Genomic DNA, 23,653 nt, shown 5'->3' on the forward strand with positions numbered 1-23,653 from the left:
ACATTAAATGACTTTATGCCTTTAACCCATTGTAGTGAAGATGGACTTCAAACTTTAGTGGGCGTTAAAATTAAAACAGAGGAGACATATCAAGATGGCAGAGTAGAAGGATTCAGAGCTCACCTCCCCCCATGAACGCCAAAAATACATCTACATGTGGAGTAATTTTCACTGAAAATTAACTGGAGATTGGCAGAAAGACTCTTGCACAACCAACACTGTAAGAAAGATCCACACAGAATTGGGTAGGAAGGGAAGAGAAGCAATCAGGGACCTGTGCCCCTGGGAGGGGACTCAGAAGAGGAGGGGGATTAAATGGACAGAGATCTCCCTGGGGAGGGAGCAATTTGAGCCACATATTGGGCACGCCAGCCCTGAGGTCTAACACCAGGTAGACGAGTTCCCTTAGGTTTGACAATCAGTGGGACTAATAGGAGGGCTGTAAGAAACCTAGACTCTTCTCATGAAGAGCACACACACTTGCTAGCTCCCAAAACAAGCAGAGGAAGCAGATTGAAACTGCTTGGGACTCTGACCGGTTTCCCACAACTGCCCCAGCCTGAGCGGAGTACCCGCTCCAGCCCCACTTGCTCCATGATGCTGCTCCACACTAAGGCAAGGGCTGCTGTGGCCAAGGGGAGTGCTCAGTTGTGAGGGATGGAGCTGGCTCAGACATAGAACAGCATCTGAAAGGGGCGGGAGAACCCATTACTGGTGCTTATGGAGGCAGTGCATTAGAAGCAGTCTGAGACCCTAGCTAGGGCTGGGACTGCCATGGCCCACACACAGACCCACACTGAGTGCCCAATCCAGCACTGCTGTGCTCTGAGATGAGGGTGCCAGTGATGGGAGGGGGAGAGCACACACTTAGGGGGAACAGAGCCAGTTCAGACCCTACCCTCAGGGCTTCTGCTTCAGCAACTTGGGACCCAACCTTGCTTCAAATAGGGTGATATCAGCCACTGAGCAGAGCATAAGGCCCAGCTCACACCTAGCTCTGGATCTAGCCCCTTCATCTCCAGCCCCACCTCCTACCAATGTGATACCTGCCAGAACACCATGGGGGAAGATGTGACTCATGCTCATGTCAGATCCAGCTCTCCCACCAAAGCCACTGGGCAGATGCAGACTGTATAGGGTCACTCCCATACAAGGACACCCATTCAAGACCAGAGTAGGTAACTGTTTCACCCAATCTGTCTCATAGAGACAGAGAAAGTTAAGCAAAAGGAGAAGATAGAGGAATTTGTTTCAATTGAAAGAACAAGAGAAAACCCCTGAAAAACAACCAATGAAATGAAAATAAATAATTTATCAGATAAAAAGTTCAAAGCATTAGTAATAATAATGCTAACTGGATTACTGAAAAAAATAGATTAATACAGTGAGAATTTTAATAAAGAACTAGAAAATATAAAAAAGAACCAGTCAGAACTGAAGAATACAATAAATGAAATGAAAAACATGCTAGAAGGAATTAACAGCAGACTAGGTAATACAGAAGAACGTATAAGTGATCTACAAGATAGAATAATGGAAATCACCCAGTCATAACAGCAAGAATAAAAAGAAATTAAAAAAAATAAGAACACTTTAAGGGACCTCTGGGACATCAAGCATGAAAAAAAAAAAGAATCAGATTATGGGGGGTCCCAGATGGAGAAGAGGGAGAAAAGTGTCCAAAATGTATTTGATGAAATTATGGCTGAAAAATTCCTGAACCTGAAGAAGAAAACATATCCAGGTACAGGAAGCACAGAGGGTCCCAAACAAGATGAACCCAAACAGACCCACACCAAGACATATCATAATTAAAATGGCAAAAGTTAAAGAGAGAATTCTAAAGGCAGCAAGAAAGAAAACAGAGTCATATATATCAGGGAACACCCATAAGGCTATCAGCTGATTTTTCTGCAGAAACTTTGCAGGCCAAAAGGGAGTGGTATGCTATATTTAAAGTGCTGAAAGGGAAAAACCTGCAACCCAGGATACTCTACCCAGCAACATTATCATTTAGAATTGAAGGAGAGATACAGAACTTCTCAGGCAAGCAAAACTAAAGAGTTCATCAATACTAATATGATCCTAAAAGAAATGTTAAAGAGTCTTCTCTAAGTGGAAAATAGAAGGCTAATACAAGAAGTAAGTATAGGAAAGGAAAAATCCCACTAGTAAAGCAAGTATATAGTAAAGGATGAGGATCAATCAATTAAATAAGCTAACATGAAGATTAAGACAAAAAAAATTGTAAAATCAATTTTAACTGCAACAAACAGTGAAGGAATACACATGAAGATGTAAAATAGGACATCAAAAACACAAAATGTTGGGGAGGGGAGTAAAAAAATGTATATCTTTTAGAATGTGTTTGAACTTTGACTGTCAGTTACACAGTTATAGGTCAACATATATGAACCCCATAGTAACCACAAATCAAAAACCTACAATAGATACACAAAAGCTAGATAGAAAGGAACACAAGCATACCACTAAAGAAAATCATCAAACCAAAAGGGAAGAAACTAAAAGAAGAAAAGAACAGAGAAGAACTACAGAAACAGCCAGAAAACAAGTAACAAAATGGCAGTAAGTACATACCTATCAATAATCACTTTAAATGTCAATAGACTAAATGCTCCAATCAAGACATAGGGCAGGGCTTCCCTGGTGGTGCAGTGGTTAAGAATCCGCCTGCCAATGCAAGGGACACAGGTTCGAGCCCTGGTCTGGGAAGATCCCACATGCCGTGGAGCAACAAAGCCCATGCACCACAACTACTGAGTCTGCGCTCTAGAGCCCGCAAGCCACAACTACTGAGCCCATGTGCCACAACTACTGAAGCCCGCACGCCTAGAGCCTGTACTCTGCAACAAGAGAAGCCACTGCAGTGAGAAGCCTGTGCACCCCAGCGAAGAGTAGACCCCGCTCGCCACAGCTAGAGAAAGCCCACATGCAGCAACGAAGACCCAACGCAGCCATAAAGGAAGGAAGGAAGGAGGGAGGGAGGGAGGGAAAGGAAGGAAGGAAGGAAAGAGAGAGAGAGAGAAAGAAAGAAAGAAAGGAAAGAAAGAAAGACATAGAGCAGAAAGGAGCAATCAAGATGGTGGAGTAGTTGGATGTGAAGCTCACCTCTTGCCACAAATACATCAAAAGTACATCTACATGTGGAATGATTCTCACAGAATATCTACCAAATGCTGGCAGAAGACCTCTGACCTCTGAAAGGGCAAGAAAATCTCCATGTAACCGGGTAGAACAAAAGAAAAAAGCAAGAGAAAAAAGAAAGTGAGAAAGGAATCTGAATGGGACCTGCACCCCTGGGAGGGAGCTCTGAAAGAGGAAAGCTTCCTGCACCCTGGGAAGTCCCCTCACCAGTAGGGACATCAGCCAGGACAGAGCTTCAGAGCCTTGGAAGAGAACACAAGAACCAGTTTGCAGCAGAAAGAATGCAGAGAGACCTGCACAGATGGTCAGTGCCACTGCTCTCCTCTCCCCAGTGCATCTGCCAGGGCAAGCGTGGGCTGGGTGCAGAAGCTCGGGCTTTGGAGATCAGACCTGGGGAGAGGATTGGGATGGGCTGCATGGAAACAGCCTGAAGGGGCTGGAGTCTGGTGCAACCACACCTGAGTGTGTATGCAGAGGAAGCCTGGGCCATCTTAGAGGCAAGGAGCCATTGTGTGGGTGGCATGCAAGGGAAGGGGTGGGACCCACCATTACACTCTTTTTCCCTACATGTGCTCTCAGGTGGCAGGACACTGCCTACAGGAGCTCCAGGAGCAGTCACAAGCTGCCACTGCCGCTGCCCCATTTCAGGAGCAGTTGTGAACTGCTTCCATTCCCATCACATGCTCTGGGGACATGCATGAGCCACCACCACTGCTGAGAACCCCATGACTGGGCACCAGCTGCTGCATCTACACACTCCCTATTAAGGGGATAACGGCCAGCACACACTGAGGAAAGAGGTGACAGGCATCCATACTAAAAACAGCCCTTGCACCAAAAATACTAAACCCACACAAGCTACACAGGGGCACTTCCACATATAAATAGCCCTCCAAGACCTCAGTAGATAATTGTTTCTCCTAAACTCACGGAATGAGAGAAGTATAAGTAAAATAAGCAGAAGAAGCAGAGGAACCACTCCCAGTTAAAAGACCAAGAGAATTCCCCTGAAAGAACAAACAATGAAACAGATCCCTTCAGCCTAATAAACACCAATTTCGAAAAGGAGATAAAGAAAATACTGAAGGAATTAGGAAAGGCTATCAACAGAAATGCAAAGTACTGTAGAAAGGAACTAGAAACTGTAAAGAGGAACTAAGAAAAATTAGAAAATTCATTTGCCGAGACAAAAACTGGACTAAAGGCAATGAATAGCAGAATAAATAATGCAGAAGAACAAATAAGTGACCTGGAAGATAGAATAATGAAAATCACACAGGACAGCAGACAGAAAGACCAATTTTTAAAAAAATGAAAGCAATATAAGAGACCTATGGGATAATATAAAGTATGCCAATCTATGCATAATAGGGATTGTAGAAGGGGAAGAAAGAGAAAAGGGGATTGAAAATGTATTTGAGGATATTATAGCTGAAAACTTCCCAAATCTAAAGAAGGAAACATATCCAGGTACAGGAAGCACAGAGGGTCCCAAACAAGGTAAACCCAAACAGACCTACACTGAAGCATATTATAATAAAAATGGCAAAAGTTAAAGAGAGGGTTCTAAAGGCAGCAAGAAAAACACGGAGTTCGTTACAAGTGAACATAAGGCTATCAGCTGACTTCTCTACAGAAACGTTGCAGGCTAGAAGGGAGCGGAAAAAATATACTCAAAGTCCAGAAAGGGAAAAATCTGCAACCTAGGATACTCTACCCAGCAAAATTATCGTTTAGAATAGAAGGAGAGATAAAGAATTTCTCAGAAAAGCAAAAACTAAAAGAATACAGCAATACTAAACCTATCCTAAAGGAAATATTGAAAGGTCTCCTATAAATAGAAGAGAAGTAAGAATAATATATAGGAATGAGAAAATCACAGTTGGAAAACAAATCACCTAAATAAGCAAGTACACAGATTTTTTTAAAAATCAAAAAATTTCCGTGAAAGTGATGATAACCACAATGAACAGCAAAAGGATGAACATGAAGATGTAAGAGAGGCCATCAAAGTCATGAAATGTGGGGGAGGAGGAACATGTAGCTTTTTTTTTCATTTCCTAGAATGTGTTTGCACCTATATGACTACCAGTCTAAGGCGAGTAGATACAGGATGGGGTTAACATACTTGAAAAACAGGCTAACCACAAATCAAAAACATACAATAGACTCACAAAAAAAAAAAAAATCAAAAAAGAGAACATAAGTATAATACAAAAGAAAATCATCAAACCACAGAAAGAAAAGAAAGGGACAAAGAAGAAATATAAAATCAATGGGAAAAAAATGTTAAAATGGCAATAAATAGATATCTATCAATAATTACCTTAAATGTCAATGGACACAATGCTCCAATCAAAACACACAGAGTAGCAGAGTGGATTTTTTTTAAAAAGAGCCTACAATATGCTGCCTACAAGAGACCCACTTCAGGGCAAAGGATATATATAGATTGAAAGTGAGGGGATGGAAAAAGATATTTCAAGCAAACGGGAATGAAAAAACAGAGGTTACAATTCTCATATCAGACAAAATGACTTTAAAACATAGGCCATAAAGAAAGATAAAGGACACTGTATAATGATAAAAGGATCAATACAGGAAGAGGATTGTACACTTGTCAACATACATGCACCTAATATAGGAGCACCCAAATACATAAAACAAATACTAACAGACATAAAGAGAGAAAATGACAGTAATATAATAATAGTAGGAGACTTTAACACCCCACTCACATCAATGGACAGATCTTCTAGACAGAAAATTAATAAGGTAACAGAGATCTTAAATGATACAGTAGAACAGTTATACATAATTGATATTTTCAGGACAGTACATCCAAAAAATCAGAATACACATTCTTTTCAAGTGCACATAGAACATTCTCTAGGATTGACCACATACTAGGGTACAAAACAAGCCTCAGCAAATTTAAGAGTATAGAAATTATCTCAAACATCTTTTCTGACCACACCAGCATGAAACTAGAAATCAACCACAGAAAAAGAAATGAGAAAAAAGTGATTACATGGAGATTAAACAACATACTACTAAAAAACCACTGGATCAACGATGAAATCAAAAAGGAAATTTAAAAATACCTTGAGACAAATGACAGTGAAAACACACCATACAAAATCTTTGGGATGCAGCAAGAGCAGTTCTCAGAGGAAAGTTCATAGCGACACACGCCTTTCTCAGAAAACAAGAAAAATCAAGTAGAAACCTAACCTACACTTAAAAGAATTAGAAAAAGAAGAACAAACAAAACCTAAAGTCAGCAGAAGGAAGGAAATAATAAAGATCAGAGAGGAAATAAATAAAATAGAGATTAAAAAAACAATAGACATTCTCTGACATAAATCGCAGCAGGATTTTTTTTGATCCACCTCGTAGAGTAATGAAAATTAAAACAAAGATAAACAAATGGGACCTAATTAAACTTAAAAGGTTTTGCATAGCAAAGGAAACCATAAACACAAAAAGACAACCCACAGAATGGGAGAAAATATTTGCAAAGGAAGCAACTGACAAGGGATTAAGCTCCAAAATATACAAACAGCTCAAGCAGCTCAATATCCAAAAAAACCAAAAAACCCAATCAAAAAATGGGCAGAAGATCTAAATAGACGTTTCTCCAAAGAAGACATACAGATGGCCAAAAAGCACATGAAAAGATGCTCAACATCACTAATTATTAGAGAAATGCCCATCAAAACTACAATGAGGTATCACCTCACAGTGGTCAGAATGACCATCATCAAAAAAATCTACAGGGGCTTCCCTGGTGGCACAGTGGTTGAGAATCTGCCTGCTAATGCAGGGGACATGGGTTCGAGCCCTGGTCTGGGAAGATCCCACATGCCACGGAGCAACTAGGCCCGTGAGCCACAACTACTGAGCCTGCGCGTCTGGAGCCTGTGCTCCGCAACAAGAGAGGCCGCGATAGTGAGAGGCCCGCGCACCGCAATGAAGAGTGGCCCCCGCTTGCCACAACCAGAGAAAGCCCTCGCACAGAAACGAAGACCCAACACAGCCAAAAATAAATAAGTAAATAAATAAATAAATAAATGTGAGGTTTAAAAAAAAAACAAACTTAAAGTGGAATGGAAGCAAATACAAATAGTAAATGCTAGAGAGGATGTGGAGAAAAGGGAACCCTCCTACACTGTTGGTGGGAATGTAATTGGTACAACTATTATGGAGAACAGTATGGAGGTTCCTTAAAAAACTAAAAATAGAACTACCATATGATCCTGCAATCCCACTCCTGGACATATACCCAGATAAAACCATAATTCAAAAAGATACATGCACCCCTATGTTCATTGCAGCACAATTTACAATAGCCAGGACGTGGAAGCAACCTAAATGTCCATCGACAGAGGAATGGATAAAGAAGATGTGGTGTGTGTGTGTATATATGTATATATATACACACACATACATATATACAATGGAATATTACTCAGCCATAAAAAAGAATGAAAGAATGTCATTTGCAGCAACATGGATGGACCTAGAGATTCTCATACTGAGTGAAGTAAGTCAGACAGAGAAAAACAAATATCATATATTGCTTATATGTGGAATCTAAAAAAATGTTACAAATGAACCTATTTACAACACAGAAATAGAGTCACAGATGTAGAAGACAAATTTATGGTTACCGGGGGCGGGGGGAAAGGAGGGGAGGGATAAACTGGGAGATTGGAATTGACATATACACACTACTATATATAAAGTAGATAACTAAAAGACCTACTGTATAGCATGGGGAATTCTTCTCAATACTCTGTAATGACCTACATGGGAAAAGAATTTTAGAAAGAGTGGATATATTTATATGTATAACTGATTCACTTTGCTGTACAGCAGAAACTAACACAACATTGCAAATCAACTATACTCCAATAAAAATTAAATTTAAAAAACAATAGGAAAAAAAGCAATAAAACCAAGAGCTGGTTCTTTGAAAGGGTAAACAAGATTGACAAACCTCTAGCCAGGCTCACCAAGAAGAAAAGAGAGAGAACCAAAATAAACAAAATAAGAAATGAAAAAGGAGACACAGCAACCCATACCACAGAAATACAGAAAACCATAAGAGAATACTATGAACAATTATATGCCAACAAATTCGACAACCTAGAAGAAATGGACAATTTTCTAGAAACATACAGCCCACGAAAATTGAATCAAGAAGAAACAGATAATTTGAACAGACTGATCACTAGAGATGAAGTAGATGGCCAGATGGCTTCACAGGCGAATTCTACCAAACATACAAAGAAGAACTTTTACCGATCCTTCTCAAACTCCTCCAAAAAATTGAAGAGGAGGGAACACTCCCAAAGACATTCTATGAAGCCACCATCATCCTGATGCCAAAACCAGCAAAGTCCTAGCCAGCCACAGCAATCAGATGAGAAAAAGAAATAAAAGGTATCCAAATTGGAAGGGAAAAGGTAAAATTGTCATTATATGCAGATGTCATGATTCTGTATAGAGAAAACCCTAAAGACTCCACAAAAAAACTACTAGAACTGATAAATGAATTCAGCAATGTAGCAGGATACAAGATTAACAAGATTCTTTTTTTTAATATAGTTTCCTTTGCTGTGCAAAAGCTTGTAAGTTTGATTAGTTCCCATTTTATTTTTGTTTTGTACATATGTACAATGGAATACTATTCAGCCATAAAAAAAAGAATGAAATAATGCCATTTGCAGCAACATGGATACAACTTGAGATTATCATACTAAGTGAAGTAAGTCAGAAAGAGAAAGACAAATATCATATGATATCACTTATATGTGGAATCTAAAATATGACACAAATGAACCTATCTACAAAACATAAACAGACTCACAGACATAGAGAACAGACTTGTGCTTGCCAAGGGGGAGGGGGTTGGGGGAGGGATGGAATGGGAGGTTTGGGTTAGCAGAGATAAGCTATTATATATAGAATGGATAAACAATAAAGTCCTACTGTATATTCAGTATCCTATGATAAACCATAATGGAAAAGAATATATATATATATATATATATATATATATATATATATCTGAATCACTTTTCTGTACAGCAGAAATTAACACATTGTAAATCAACTATACTTCAATATAAATAAATAAATTGATAGATACATTTAAAAAAGAAAAGAAAAGAAGACACAGGGTGGCTGATTGGATAAAGAAAAAAATGCCCATCTAAATGCTGCTTACAAGAGACTAACTTCAGAACTAAAGATACACACAGACTGAAAGTGAGGGAAAGGAAGACTATTTCATGCAAATGGAAAGACCAAAGCAGGAGTAACAATACTCATATAAGACAAAATAGACTTTAAAACAAAGTCTATAGCAAAAGACAAGGGCATTAAATAATGATAAAGGGATCAATACAAGAAGAGGATAAAACACTTGCTCACATATATGCACTTAAATATATAAAGCAAACGTTGACATAACAGGAGAAATTGACAGTAATACAATAATAGTAGGGGACTTTTTTTAAATTTATTTTTTGGCTCTGTTGGGTCTTCGTTGCTGCACACGGGCTTTCTCTAGTTGCAGCAAGTAGTGGTTACTCTTTGTTGCAGTGCGTGGGCTTCTCATTGCAGTGGCTTCTCTTGTTGTGGAGCATGGGCTCTAGGCACACAGGCTTCAGTAGCTGTGGCACGGCATGTGGGATCTTCCCAGACCAGGGCTCGAGCCCATGTCCCCTGCGTTGGCAGGTGTATTCTTAACCACTGTGCCACCAGGGAAGTCCCAGTAGGGGACTTTAATACCCACTTACATCAATGAACAGATCAGCAGAAGAAAATCAGTAAGGAAACAGTGGTCTTAAATGACACATTAGATTAGTTGGACCTAATAGATACCTACATTCCACTCAGAAACAGCAGAATACACATTTTTTCAAGTGCACATGGAATGTTCTCCAGGATAGAGCACATGCTAGGCCACAAAACAAGTCTCAACAAATTTAAGAGGATAGAAATTATATCAAGCATTTTCCCAAACACAATGGTATGAAACTAGAAATCAGTTACAGGAAGAAAAATGGGAAAAGCATGAACACATGGAGACTAAACAATGTTCTACTTTAAAAAACCGGTGGGTCAATGAAAAAAATCAAAGAAGAAAGCAGAAAATACCTCGAGACAAACGAAAATGGAAACACAACTTTCCAAAATCTGTGGGATGCAGGAAAAGCTGTTCTAAGAGGGAACCTTATAGCAATAAGCGACTATTTAAAGAAATAAAAAAAAAAAACTCTAATAAACAATCTAACTGACCATCTAATGGAATTAGAGGAAGAAGAACAAACAAAGCCCAAAGTTAGCAGAAGGAAGGAAATAATAAAGATCAGAGAGTAAATAAATAAAATAGAGACCAAAAAAAAAAAACAACCCAGGGCTTCCCCGGTGGCACAGTGGTTGAGAATCCGCCTGCCAATGCAGAGGACACGGGTTCGATCCCTGGTCCGGGAAGATCCCACATGCCGTGGAGCAACTAAGCTTGTGTGCCACAACTACTGAGCCTGTGCTCTAGAGCCCATGAGCCACAACTACTGAGCCCGCGTGCCACAACTACTGAAGCCCATGCGCCTAGAGCCCGTGCTCCACAATGAGAGAAGCCACTGCAATGAGAAGCCCGTGCACCGCAACAAAGAATAGCCCCCGCTCGCCGCAACTAGAGAAAGCCTGCGTGCAGCAACGAAGACCCAACACAGCCAAAAATAAATTTTAAAAAATAAATAAATAATAATAATAATAAATTTTTTTAAAAACCCCAAATATCAATGAAACCAAAAGCTGGCGTTTTTTGAAAAGATAAACAAATTTGACAGATTTTTACCCAAGCTCATCAGGAAAAAAAAAAAACGAGAGGACCCCAAAAAACAAAATAAGAAATGAAAGAAGAGAAATAACAACCAATATCACAGAGACACAAAAAAAATCATAAGATAATACTATGAACAGTTATATGCCAAAAAATTGGACAACCTAGAAGAAATGGTCAAATTTCTAGAAACATACAACCTTCCAAGACTGAATCAGGAAGAAACAGTCTGAACAGAGTGATCACTAGTATTGAATTGAATTTGTAATTTTAAAAAACCAAACAAACAAACAAACAAAAAGAAAAAAACTCCCAGCATACAAAAGTCCAGAAACCTTCACAGGGAAATTCTACCAAACATATAAAGGAAGAACTGATATCATCCTTCTCAACTATTAAAAAAATTGAAGAGGAGAGAACATTTGTAAATTCATTCTACAAGGCCATCATTACCCTGATACCAAAATCAGGCAAAGACACTACAAAAAAAAAGAAAGAAAGAAAATTGCAGGCCAATATCTAAGATAAATATAAATAAAAATTCTCAACAAAATATTACCAAACCAAATTCAACAATATAAAAATCCCAAAATCAAGTGTGATTTATTCCAGGAATGCAAGGATGGTTCAATATCCCCAAATCAATATGATACATCACATTAACAAAAAGAAGGATAAAAATCACACGATTATCTCAATAGGCACAGAAAAGGCATTTGACAAAATTCAACATCCATTCATGACAAAAATTCTCATCAAAGTTGTTATAGAAGGAACATATCTCAATATAATAAAGACGATTTATGACAAACTCACAGCTAACACCATACTCAACAATGAAAAAGTAAAAGCTTTTTCTCTAGAACCAGGAACACGACAAGGATGCCCATTCTCATCACTTCTGGTTAACATAGTTTGGAAGTCCTAACCATAACAATCGGAAAAGAAATAGAAATAAAAGGCATCCAACCAGATGGGAAGAAGTAAAACTGTAACTATTTGTAGATGACATGATACTATGTATTGAAAACTCTAAAGTCTCCACCAGAAAACGATTAGAACTAATAAGTGAATTCAGTAAAGTTGCAGGATATAAGAATACCTAGGAATAAACTTAACTAAGGAGTTGAAAGTCCTATAATCTGAAAACCATAAAACACTTATGAAGGAAATTGAAGATGATACAGAGAAATAGAAAGATATCCCATGATCATGGATTGGAAGAATTAATATTGTTAAAATGTCCATACTACCCAAAGCAATCTACAGATTTAACACAATCCCTATCAAAATACCCATGACATTTTTCACAAAACTAGAACAAGTAATCCTAAAACGTATATGTAACCACAAAACACCCCAAATTGCAAAAGCAATCTCGAGAAAAAAGAACAAAGCTGGAGGAATCACTCGCCCTGACTTTAGACTATACTACAAAGCTACAGTAATCAAAATAGCATGGTACTGGCACAAAAACAGACACATAGATCAATGGCATAGAATAGAGAGCCCAGAAATAAACCCACACACTTGTGGTCAATTAATCTACAACAAAGGAGGTAAGAATATACAATGGAAAAAAGACAGTCTCTTCAATAAGTGGTACAAGGAAAACTGGACAGCTACATGTAAAAGAATGAAATTAGAACACTTGTTCATATCATATACAAAAATAAACTCAAAATGAATTAAAGACCTAAATTTAAGACTTGAAACCATAAAACTCCTAGAGGACAACATAGGCAGAACAGTCTTTGACATAAGTTGTAGCAATATTTTGGGGGATCGCTCTCCTAACACAAAAGAAATAAAAGCAAAAATAAATAAATGGGACCTAATTAAACTTAAAAACTTGCACAGCAAAAGAAATATTGACAAAATGAAAAGACAACCTACTGAATGGGAGAAAATGTTTGCAAATGATATTACCAGTAAGTGGTTAGTTTCCAAAATATATAAATAGTTCATACAACTCAATATCAAAAAGTCAAACAACCTGATTAAAAAATGGGCAGATGCACATCTGGAGCTTGTGCTCCACAACGGGAGAGGCTGCAGCAGTGAGAGGCCTGCACACCGCGATGAAGAATGGCCCCCACTTGCCGCAACTAGAGAAAGCCCTCGCACAGAAACGAAGACCCAACACAGCCAAAAATAAATAAATAAAGAAAGAAGCTTTCATTTAAAAAAAAAAAAAAGGGCAGAAAACCTGAATAGACATTTTTCCAAAGAACATGTACAGATGACCAACGGGCACATGAAAAGATGCTCAACATGACTAATCATCAGAGAAATGCAACTCAAAACAATAATGAGATATCACCTCACACCTGTCAGAATGGCTACCATCAAAAAGTCTGCAAATAATAAATGCTGAAGACGGTGTGGAGAAAAGAGAACCCTTCTACACTGTTGGTGGGAATGTAAACTGTTGCAACCACTATGGAAACAGTATGGAGCTTCCTCAAAAACTAAAAATAGAACTGCCATATGATCCAGCAATTCCACTACTGGGTATATATCTGGAAAAGATGAAAACTAATTCAAAAAGATACATGGCACCCTGATGTTCACAGCAGCACTATTTACAATAGCCAAGACATGGAAGCAACCCAAGTGCTCATCAACAGATGAATGGATTAAGATTAAGAAGATGATGTGGTATATATATAATATGGAATACTACTCAGCCATAAAAAAGAATGAAATAGTGCCATTTGCAGCAATGTGGATGGACCTAGAGAATATTATGCTTAGTGAAATAAGCCAGAGAAAGACAAATACTATATGATTTCACTTATATGTGGAATCTAAAAAATAAAACAGATGAATATAACAAAACAGAGACTCACAGACATGAGAACAAACTAGTGATTACCAGTGGGGAAAGGGAAGGAGGGAGAGGAAAGATAGTGGTAGGGGATTAACAAACTACTATGCCTAAAATAAATAAGCAACAAGGATATACTGTACAGCATAGGAAAATATAGCCATTGTTTTATAATAACTTTAAATGGAGTAAAATCTATAAAAATATTGAATCACTGTGTTGTATACCTGAAACTAATATAACACTGTAAATCAACTATACTGCAATAAAAGGAAAAAGAAATAAATTGGAGTAAATTAAATGGTCATTTTGAAACATTCTCCCATATTGGACATTTTCTTTCTCTAGTAATCTTAGAACTCCCCTGTCTTTAAAAGGGAACAACAAATCCTCCCGCCTCCATCCATAGCTCTCCTTCCTCAGGCTCCCAAGTTCATCCTTTGCACCCGTGCCCATTGCCTCCACCTCTCATCTGCCCATTCTGCTGTTAACACCTTGCCACCACCTGCACATGGCCTTGCTGTCTCCCAAGCCACCAGCAGGACCATGTCCCCTGGGAACTCTTGCCAGCCCTTACCCTCTTCACCCTCTTGGGAGCATGTGGCTCTATTGGTCATCCCCTCTTTCTGGAATTTTCTTTCTTGGCCTCCAGGACACTGGGAAATCATTCATGCATTTATTTATTAATATCTTTTGAGGTCTGTGCATGCCAGGTACTGGGCCGGCACTGGAGCAAAACAAGATCAACTCTCTGCAGTCACGTTGGTCACATTCTGAGCAGAGGCAGATTTCATCAGATAAGGATACAAACCACTGCTTGAGAACTGGAGTGAGTGCTCTGAAGGAAGAGTGCGGGGGGTTTGAGAACATAAGACAGGGTGCCCTCACCAAGGCCAGGTGTCAAGGCTTCACTCAGGAGGCAGTGCTTTGAGCTGAGGTCTGCAAGAGGATCAGGAGGCAGCTACTTGGGAAGAACAATCTAGATGTTGCAACAGCATGTGCAGAGGCCAAGATGATGGAGGATCACAGCCTATTGGGACGTTGTGAAAGGAAGCCCCTGTGACCAGTGCAGAGTGAATGAGGGGGAACGTGGCATGAAGTGAGACTGGAAGGGTGGGCCGGAGTCAGCTTTTGCCTTGTAAAACCATGGATTAGGATTCGGGACTTTATCTTATGTGAAATAGCTGTATGGGCATACAAGTTGTGACCTGCACAATCCCTGGGGCCAGAGTTATATTGTAGTCTGTGGTAATGATACCTTGGAAATATGAATGATGTGCCCTGGAGTTGTGCAGTGTGCATCTTGCACAACCATACCCAGAAGCCAAATAGTCTAGCTGCAGTGGGTAGAATGGACTGGAGAGGGCAAGAGGCTTTGAGGAGCTCAGTTAGGAGCCTGCTGCAGTGGCCCCAGTGTCAGCCTACCTTCCCCTTCACGCTCACTCCCTTAGTGAGCTCACCTTTGTCCCTGTCTGCCTTTCCAGCAGTTCCTTCTTAGGGTAACTTCCTAATCTTTGACTTGGGTGGAATTTAAGGAACACTCATCACCAAGCAGTCAGGGGAGGACAGGAATCAGCCCAGAGGGCATAGGACCCTACCTGACAGAGGGTGATTCAGCATGAGCAAGGCAAGGTAGCAGGGCTCAGCCACTGGGCAGGGTCCAAGCTGGACGCTCACATATGTTCACGAACCAACATGGGAGCAGAAAGGAAGCTGAGCTCCAGGCCTCACGGGTGGTCCCTGATCCCCTGGTCTATCGGCAAGAGAGCCTGGAGCAGAGTCTGAGCCCAGCAGGGGTGGAGTAGGGTTGGTCTACAACTGGGATAAGGCCTGGGAGGGGGCAGGCAGGATGGGGCCCAGGGGTTTGGGGAGCCCTAAGGAGATTCCCCAGCCCTGGGCCCTTGGCTTATGGCCCAGTAGGTGCTGATCTTTGTGGGGCCTAGGGCCTGGGCACACCTGACTGTGGCAGCTACAACTGCAAGAGTCCCAAGGCTAAGACCTGGAACCACAGCCCAGCCTGCCAGAGCCACCGGCCTCCCGCTCTGCTGGTCTTGGCTGATCCCTGTTCCTGTTGACCATGCCGCTGCTGGAGCCCTGACATTGTCCCCCAGTCCCTTCCCTCCCAGCGACTCAGCCTCCCACCTTTGAAACCCAGAGCATTTATTATTTTCTATTATTTTCTCTTACATCATTTACTTCATCAGACCTTCCGCACAGTTAGGGTTTTTTTCCAATAACTTTAGTGAAATATTATCCAACGAGCCACCATGTAACCAGCACCCAGCTCTAGGGATACAGCAATCCCAGCTCCCCAGACTTCCCTCCGCTTGCCCTTTTTGGACATAATCTTCAACCTCAACTTTCCTGACTTGTATAGTCATCAGGCTTTTGCCTTTTTCCTTCTTTTTTTTTAAAACTTTTCCTTCTATTACCTCAGTCTGCATCCCTAAGTAGTAGGCAGAGTTCCTTTCTTTATGTTTTCACTACGCCAGTTCCTCAGGGAAGGCGCTCCCACAGGGGTGTGAGTGCAGAGGGGCAAGCGCAGGGTGGGGTCTTGGGGGGGAGGAGAAGGCAGAGGAGTCCACAGAGGGTTAGAGGGGCAGCCAGAGGAGGTGACCAGTAAAGAGAAGGAAGAGAGGGAGGGGTCAGGGGAAGTGAGGGCGGAAGGAAATGGTTGTATAAAAGCTCAGGACAGGGGGCTTGCCTGGTGGCGCAGTGGTTGAGAATCTGCCTGCCAATGCAGGGGACACGGGTTCGAGCCCTGGTCTGGGAAGATCCCACATGCCGCAGAGCAACTCGGCCCGTGAGCCACAATTACTGAGCCTGCGCATCTGGAGCCTGTGCTCCGCAACAAGAGAGGCCGCGACAGTGAGAGGCCCGCGCACCGCGATGAAGAGTGGCCCCCGCTTGCCACAACTAGAGAAAGCCCTCGCACAGAAACGAAGACCCAACACAGCCATAAATAAATAAATAAATAAATAAAAATTAAAAAAAAAAAAAAAAAAAGCTCAGGACCCATGGTGGAACTCTCCTGAAAATATAATCCAGCTCCCAGCCTCAAACCCGGCCGCCTTGCTCTGTCCTTAATCTTTCGGATGACACATAATCTACTGAGTACTCCCTGCCGGGTGGGCTCCTCTGCCCTTTAAGGGCCCTCCCACCCGTCTTAAGGGAGAGGCAGCTTAGTCCTAACTCACCTCCTCGTCCCCCAGTGTAGCTGCAGGCCCTCCCCTCCTTGCCACCCATCACGGCTGGCTCTGTGGGGCAGGGTGAAGGCAGAGGGAGAGGGGCCCCGAGAGACAGGTGAGACCCAGGGCACAGAGTTGGGTCAGGGTCCTCTCGCCGGGGATTCTGTTTCCAGGGCAAAGACTACATGCTCTGGGGTCTGCTTTCTTTCAGTGAGAGATGAGACGCCCATGCCCCAGCACCTCTGCCCCTCGCTGCCCACTGCTCTGAATTCTTGCTGCACACACTGCCCATCCTTCAACACCCACCTGCCCCTGGTTGTCTCATGGGGATGCTCTTCTCTCCCAGCAGGACAGGGAGCTATCTCTGCAGGAGCACAGAATGATGTCCTGTGGGAGAGGGGAGGCACCCTCCCCAGGACCATGTGGTGGGGGGCAGAAGGAAGAGGACACCCGATGCCAGTTTGGGGCCATGTGGCACCACTGAAGCAATGTGTGTTTTTTTGTTTTCTATGCAGACATCGTCAACTGTGACCTGAAATCCACACTGCGAGTGTTGTACAACCTCTTCACCAAGTACCGGAACGTGGAGTGAGGGGCAGACTGGACCGTCCCCTGAACCGCCTTAACCTGCTTATTCCTGTCTCTTGCTCTGTGCTCTCTCCCAAGCCTGCCTGCTCTATTCCCAGAGATAGTGGTAACTGAGATTAGGAAGGAAATGATCAGTAACTCAGTGGGCTGACCCACACCTCCCAGGCTCTAAAGCTGACCCTGCAATGGCTTGTGAAGGTTGTCGCCATCCTGGTGCCAGGTCCAGATTTCCCTCAGTGTGATTTGGAACCAACTTAGGCACAAGAGCCCATCCACCCACCCACCCTCAGAAGATGAAAATAAAGATAATAGTTACCATTTAATCTGTATAACCTATGGGCTGGGCACCACACTAAGTGCTCTGAGCTACTCAAACTCACGAATACTCATGACTCCCACTGAAGCAGATGTTATCAGCCCCTTTTACAGATACGGAAACTGAGGCTCAGAGAGCTTACATGACTTGCCAGAAGCTGCCATTTGTTTTTCTTCTTTGAAGAACATATGTGTTAATAACCAGCCCGTTGCATTACAGTCTCTGCACATTCTATTCTTGTGTGTGTGTGTGTGTGTACGTGTGCACCTGTGCCCTCCAAGAAGACAGGAGCTCCCTGATCTCACTACCAGGCAGGCTAGGTCAGGGCTCAGTGATTCACACTGAAATTGGCAAATCAAATTTCACCCAATTAATAGTGTGTGTGTGGCAGGAGTCATGTCCCTCAACTCCTTCGCAAATGAAAATTACTCTTAATTCCTTCAGATTTGTAATAACCCCTTACTCTGGTTTCAGAGTGACATTTGGGGTAGATTCTGCTTAAAATTAATGGAGTGGCACATTTTGCAGCCTTCTTGCTTGATTGCATGTAATGGAAGTACCCTATATTTTCCTACAAAATAAGTCCTCAATTCACTATCGTTAGGCAAATGTACAATATACCCAGGCACCACAGAGAGCTGGGCGCGGGCCCATGCGAGCAGGGCTTGGGAAATAGGGCTCTTCAACAGGGACCCTTGAGCTTAAAGAAAGGAACTCCTTTTTGCCCTCTAATTGATCATTTAGACCATTTCTGGCTAAGTCTGCCCACATGCAATTACTGGCTAATTCAGGTGAGGAAAAATGTAAGTTATTTAGACCCAAGCTGAGTGGTTTCCTTGCGTGGGTTACCTGCAGGCTTGTGGTTACATGGACCCCTTCTACGTGAACCCAAATTTGGAATACAGGGCTCTAGTTGTCCCAGACTGCGGGGCCTGGAGGGGTAGGAAAGGGGATGAAGTGGGGGTGAGTAGGAGGACAAGAAGCGTGGGGCAAATACTTGCACACTTAGTATGCATGGGACCCCCTTAGACCGAAGGTTGCAGCTTGGGGTACTTAACACTCGTACTCATAAGTTGACCAAGCCCTTGGGATAATTAATAACTTGTACTGATATTATATCTTCATTATAGAATTTTCCTAAGTATGCTCAGTGGACACCAGTCTGTATCCCCACCGCCAGAAGTCTATGCCTGCTTTGTCACTACTTTAGGCCCAACTGCGCAAAGCCCATCCCTAGTTTGAGGAATTCACTGTGATCTCTGTCTACACTACCCAGAGGGAGGCCTCCCATCATGTCCAAAACATTCTTTCCAGCTTTTCATCACTTCTTACTCTATGGTCTAGCTGCAGTCACTCAGAACCCATACAATTTCGATATACTACCTATTTCTGGGGAGATTTTGCTCTAAGAAAGAAGTATTACTCAGCATAATGAGCATTAAGGATAGAAAGAAAATGTACTCTCTGTGTCAATTTGTGTAAAAGTATATAATTCTTTTTACATAATTAGTGAAATATTTCATTTGTCATTAGGAAGCACTAAATACTGTGATATTTGTTTGCTCTCTTTTAAATTCCTGATAGCAAATCAACATAAATAATTGCTTTGTCTCCTTGAGCAATACTAAGGCAGGATGAAATAAATAATGCATTCATTTAAACGTGCTTTGCTGTATGAATTTTGTCTCCTTTTTTGTGTTCTTTGCTTATATTCAAGCTGCAAATGGACAGTGGACAAGTGGCCTTATTAAGAGCACTCTTTTTTTATATTTTACAAATATACTGTATGAAGACACGTCAGAACACTCGGAAACTTTTTTAATAGCAGGTCTAATTTATCAGAAAATTGTGTTTCGAGACTGAGGTCTTCACCACAGTCCAGAATCCCAGGGCTTGGGCCTGGTTTTATAACGCTGCCATCTCATTTAGAGGTTTTTTGTTTAGATTCTGGAAACTTCTGCATAATACATGACTATGTTTTTGAAGGGGGGTAAAAGGCATCAGGAAACAAATAAGCCAAACTTAACCCTCATCTCTTTTAAAAGAAAAAAGAAAAGCTGAGGCAAGGATCAAGTCTCTATAGGCTCACTGGGTCCTTTTTTTCCATTTTTCCTCTTTTCTAAATTTAAATTCATTGATTTTTTAATACTTGATGTATAAATGGTACAACATTTAAAAAGTGTGAATAGGTATCTAGTGAAAAACCTACTTTATCTCCCTCCCCTCCCCCAGCAGCCAGTACCTGTCCCCAGAAGCAACTATTTTGTTCTGTTTCTTATATTCACTTCCAGAGATACCCCAACAATATAAAGCATATAATTATTTGTAAACATACATATAAAATCATTCTTTAAACATAAATAGCATATTACACATAGTATCATGCACATTGCTTTTTTCACTTAATGTTCTATCTTGGAGATTATTCTGCACTGAGTATTAAAACTTCTTACAGTTTAAAATGAGAATATGAGTACTTTATAAATACAAATGCACATCTCTGGTCTGCATGAGCTAGAAAACGAAAGCCCTACCAGAAGAAGGTAATGTTGCCTAGACAGTGATTTCAAAAAGACTGGTACCTACTGGGGTGGGGGGGTAGGGAGGGCATTACCAGAAACATTCTTCTGTGCCCTAAACTGAATTTATTTTTTTAAAGGCCTCCTTTGGATTATTATGGCGAATGATGTACAGTTTGATTAAGCTTTTATTTGTACATATTAGTAGGGCTACTAATTTGTAATTGACTTAGAAAGTGCTAAAGTTTACTGAGTACCCCACAGTATCCTGCTATAAGCCTGATGCCTGTGCACTGCCTGTCCACTCTATGGGAAGGTCCACTTTCACATGTGCAGGCACAGAGCTGACATTTCCAAAATGTGAGAGAAGGACTCTATCAGGATATCATCAATGTTGTCTTGAGTTGGTTGCTATTTGCAATTGCTGCTTTCAGTACTTTTTAATTATGAATTACAGTTAGCTTAGCTTTATCATTATCAGTTTATTTTGTTGTGGGTTGCTTGGTTAACCCTACAGAATATACTGAAGCTTATTTGCATCAACAGTATTCTGGGGCTGTAATTTTCCAATAACTTGACTCTCAGACATGTATACATTGTGGTTCAAATATGAATCATCCATACTCCAGTGCTAGAGCAAATGTATACATAATCCACTCCCCCTACATTATCACTAATTTATTTTTCCACTGGAAAATGAGACTAGATGGAGTCAGTAGGTCAAGCAGTTTTTCCCTGCCTAAGTAGGGGCTGATCAAAAATAATCTGATGTTTGCAGATGACATGATACTATACATAGAAAATCCTAAAGATGCCACCAGAAAACTACTAGAGCTAATTAATGAATTTGGTAAAGTAACAGGATACAAAATTAATGCACAGAAATCTCTTGCATTCCTATACAATAACAACGATAGAAAGAGAAATTAAGGAAACACTACCATTTACTATTGCAACAAAAAGAATAAAATACCTAGGAATAAACCTACCTAAGGAGACAAAAGACCTGTATGCAGAAAACTATAAGACACGGATGAAAGAAATCAAAGACAATACAAACAGATGGAAAGATATACCATGTTCTTGGATTGGAAGAATCAACATTGTGAAAATGACTATACTACCCAAAGCAATCTACAGATTCAGTGTGATCCCTATCAAATTACCAATGGCATTTTTCACAGGACTAGAGCAAAAAAGTTTACAATTTGTATGGAAACACAAAAGACCCCGAATAGCCAAAGCAATCTTGAGAAAGAAAAACGGAGCTGGAGGAATCAGGCTCCCTGACTTCAGACTATACTACAAAGCTACACTAATCAAGACAATGTGGTACCAGCACAAAAACAGAAACATAGATCAATGGAACAGGATAGGAAGCCCAGAGATAAACCCATGCACATATGGTTAATTAATCTATGACAAAGGAGGCAAGACTATACAATGGAGAAAAGACAATCTCTTCAATAAGTGATGCTGGGAAAACTGGACAGCTCCATGTAAAAGAATGAAATTAGAACACTTCCTAACACTATACACAAAAATAAACTCAGAATGGATTAAAGACCTAAATGTTAAGGCCAGACACTATAAAACTCTTAGAGGAAAACATAGGCAGAACACTCTATGACATAAATCACAGCAAGATCCTTTTTGACCCACCTCCTAGAGTAATGGAAATAAAATCAAAAATAAACAAATGGGACCTAACGAAACTTAAAAACTTTTGCACAGCAAAGGAAACCATAAACAAGACAAAAAGACAACCCTCAGAATGGGAGAAAATATTTGCAAATAAAGCAACTGACAAAGGATTAATCTCCAAAATATATAAGCAGGTCATGCAGCTCAATACAAGAAACAAACAACCCAATCAAAAAATGGGCAGAAGACCTAAATAGACACTTCTCCAAATTAGACATACAGATTGCCAACAAACACATGAAAAGATGTTCAACATCACTAATCATTAGAGAAATGCAAACCAAAACCACAACGAGCTGTCACCTCACACCAGTCAGAACGGCCATCATCAAAAAATCTAGAAACAATAAATGCTGGAGAGGGTGTGGAGAAAAGGGAACCCTCCTGCACTATTGGTGGGAATGTGAATTGATACAGCCACTATGGAGAACAGTATGGAGGTTCCTTAAAAAGCTAAAAATAGAACTACCATACTACCCAGCAATCCCACTACTGGGCGTATACCCAGAGAAAACCATAATTCAAAAAGATACATGAAAAAAAAAGATACATGTACACAATGTTCATTGCAGCACTATTTACAATAGCCAGGACATGGAAGCAACCTAAATGTCCATCGACAGATGACTGGATAAAGAAGATGTGGCACATATATACAATGGAATATTACTCGGCCATAGAAGGGAACGAAATTGCGTTATTTGTAATGAGGTGGATGGACCTAGAGTCTGTCATACAGAGTGAAGTTAGTCAAAGAGGAAGACAAACACCGTATGCTAACGCACCTATATGGAATCTAAAACAAATGGTACCGATGAACCTAGTGGCAGGGCAGGAATAAAGACGCCGGAGGAGAAGCTGGGACGAAGTGAGAGAGTAGCATCGGAATGACTTCTGTGAAGAAGTACAAAAAACTCTGAAGGAGATCTCATTTAGATTTTGAGGTCTAGAGAGGTCTCTGGCAAAGTGATGTTTTAAAGTGACACCTGAACCATTGAGCTACTCGAGTAAAGAGCTGTTAAGGGAAGGGTCCCAGCTAGGAGAAGACTAGGTTCCCTGGAGGAGCTGGTAGAAAGCCAGGATGGCTAGACTACAAAGAGTGAGCCGGGAGAAGAGGTGTCAGATCAGAGGATTACAGATTTTATCATAGGAGAAATGGGACACAATGTGTGTTAAAAAGCCTTCTGGCCACTATGTGGGAAAACTCTGGAGAGAGCTACGTCAGCAATATGGAGGCCTGAGACTGCCCTTCCCATCTCCATACCGTGGTCATGGCTGGAGAGCAAAGGAGACCAGGAGAGGAGCTCCAGTTTCTTCCCCGCCCCACCAGCTAATCTGGCCTCAAGCATGTGCAGGAAGCCTGGGTGTGCTATCCAAAGGCAAGGCCTGCTGGGCGCTCCTAATACTCCACCTCCTGCTGGGAGGGCAGCTCTTAGGCCATCTCCATCCTCTCTACATTTGGGTCCTTTGAGAAGAGCTAAGGGA

General features: G+C 41.1%; 1 protein-coding gene across 1 annotated transcript in view; it reads left to right on the forward strand.

Moving 5' to 3' along the window:
• PARVA (parvin alpha) overlaps positions 1-19,606 on the forward strand; it is a 186,811-nt gene extending 167,205 nt beyond the window's left edge. Inside the window, exon 14 of the mRNA XM_059931151.1 lies at positions 17,557-19,606. Coding sequence (XP_059787134.1) covers positions 17,557-17,633 — 77 coding nt within the window. The 3' untranslated portion in view covers positions 17,634-19,606. The remainder of the gene's footprint in view (positions 1-17,556) is intronic.
• The last annotated feature ends 4,047 nt before the right edge of the window (positions 19,607-23,653 follow it).

This window comes from Balaenoptera ricei, chromosome 8 (assembly GCF_028023285.1).
Source record: "Balaenoptera ricei isolate mBalRic1 chromosome 8, mBalRic1.hap2, whole genome shotgun sequence".
In the NCBI taxonomy this organism is placed as follows: domain Eukaryota; kingdom Metazoa; phylum Chordata; class Mammalia; order Artiodactyla; family Balaenopteridae; genus Balaenoptera; species Balaenoptera ricei.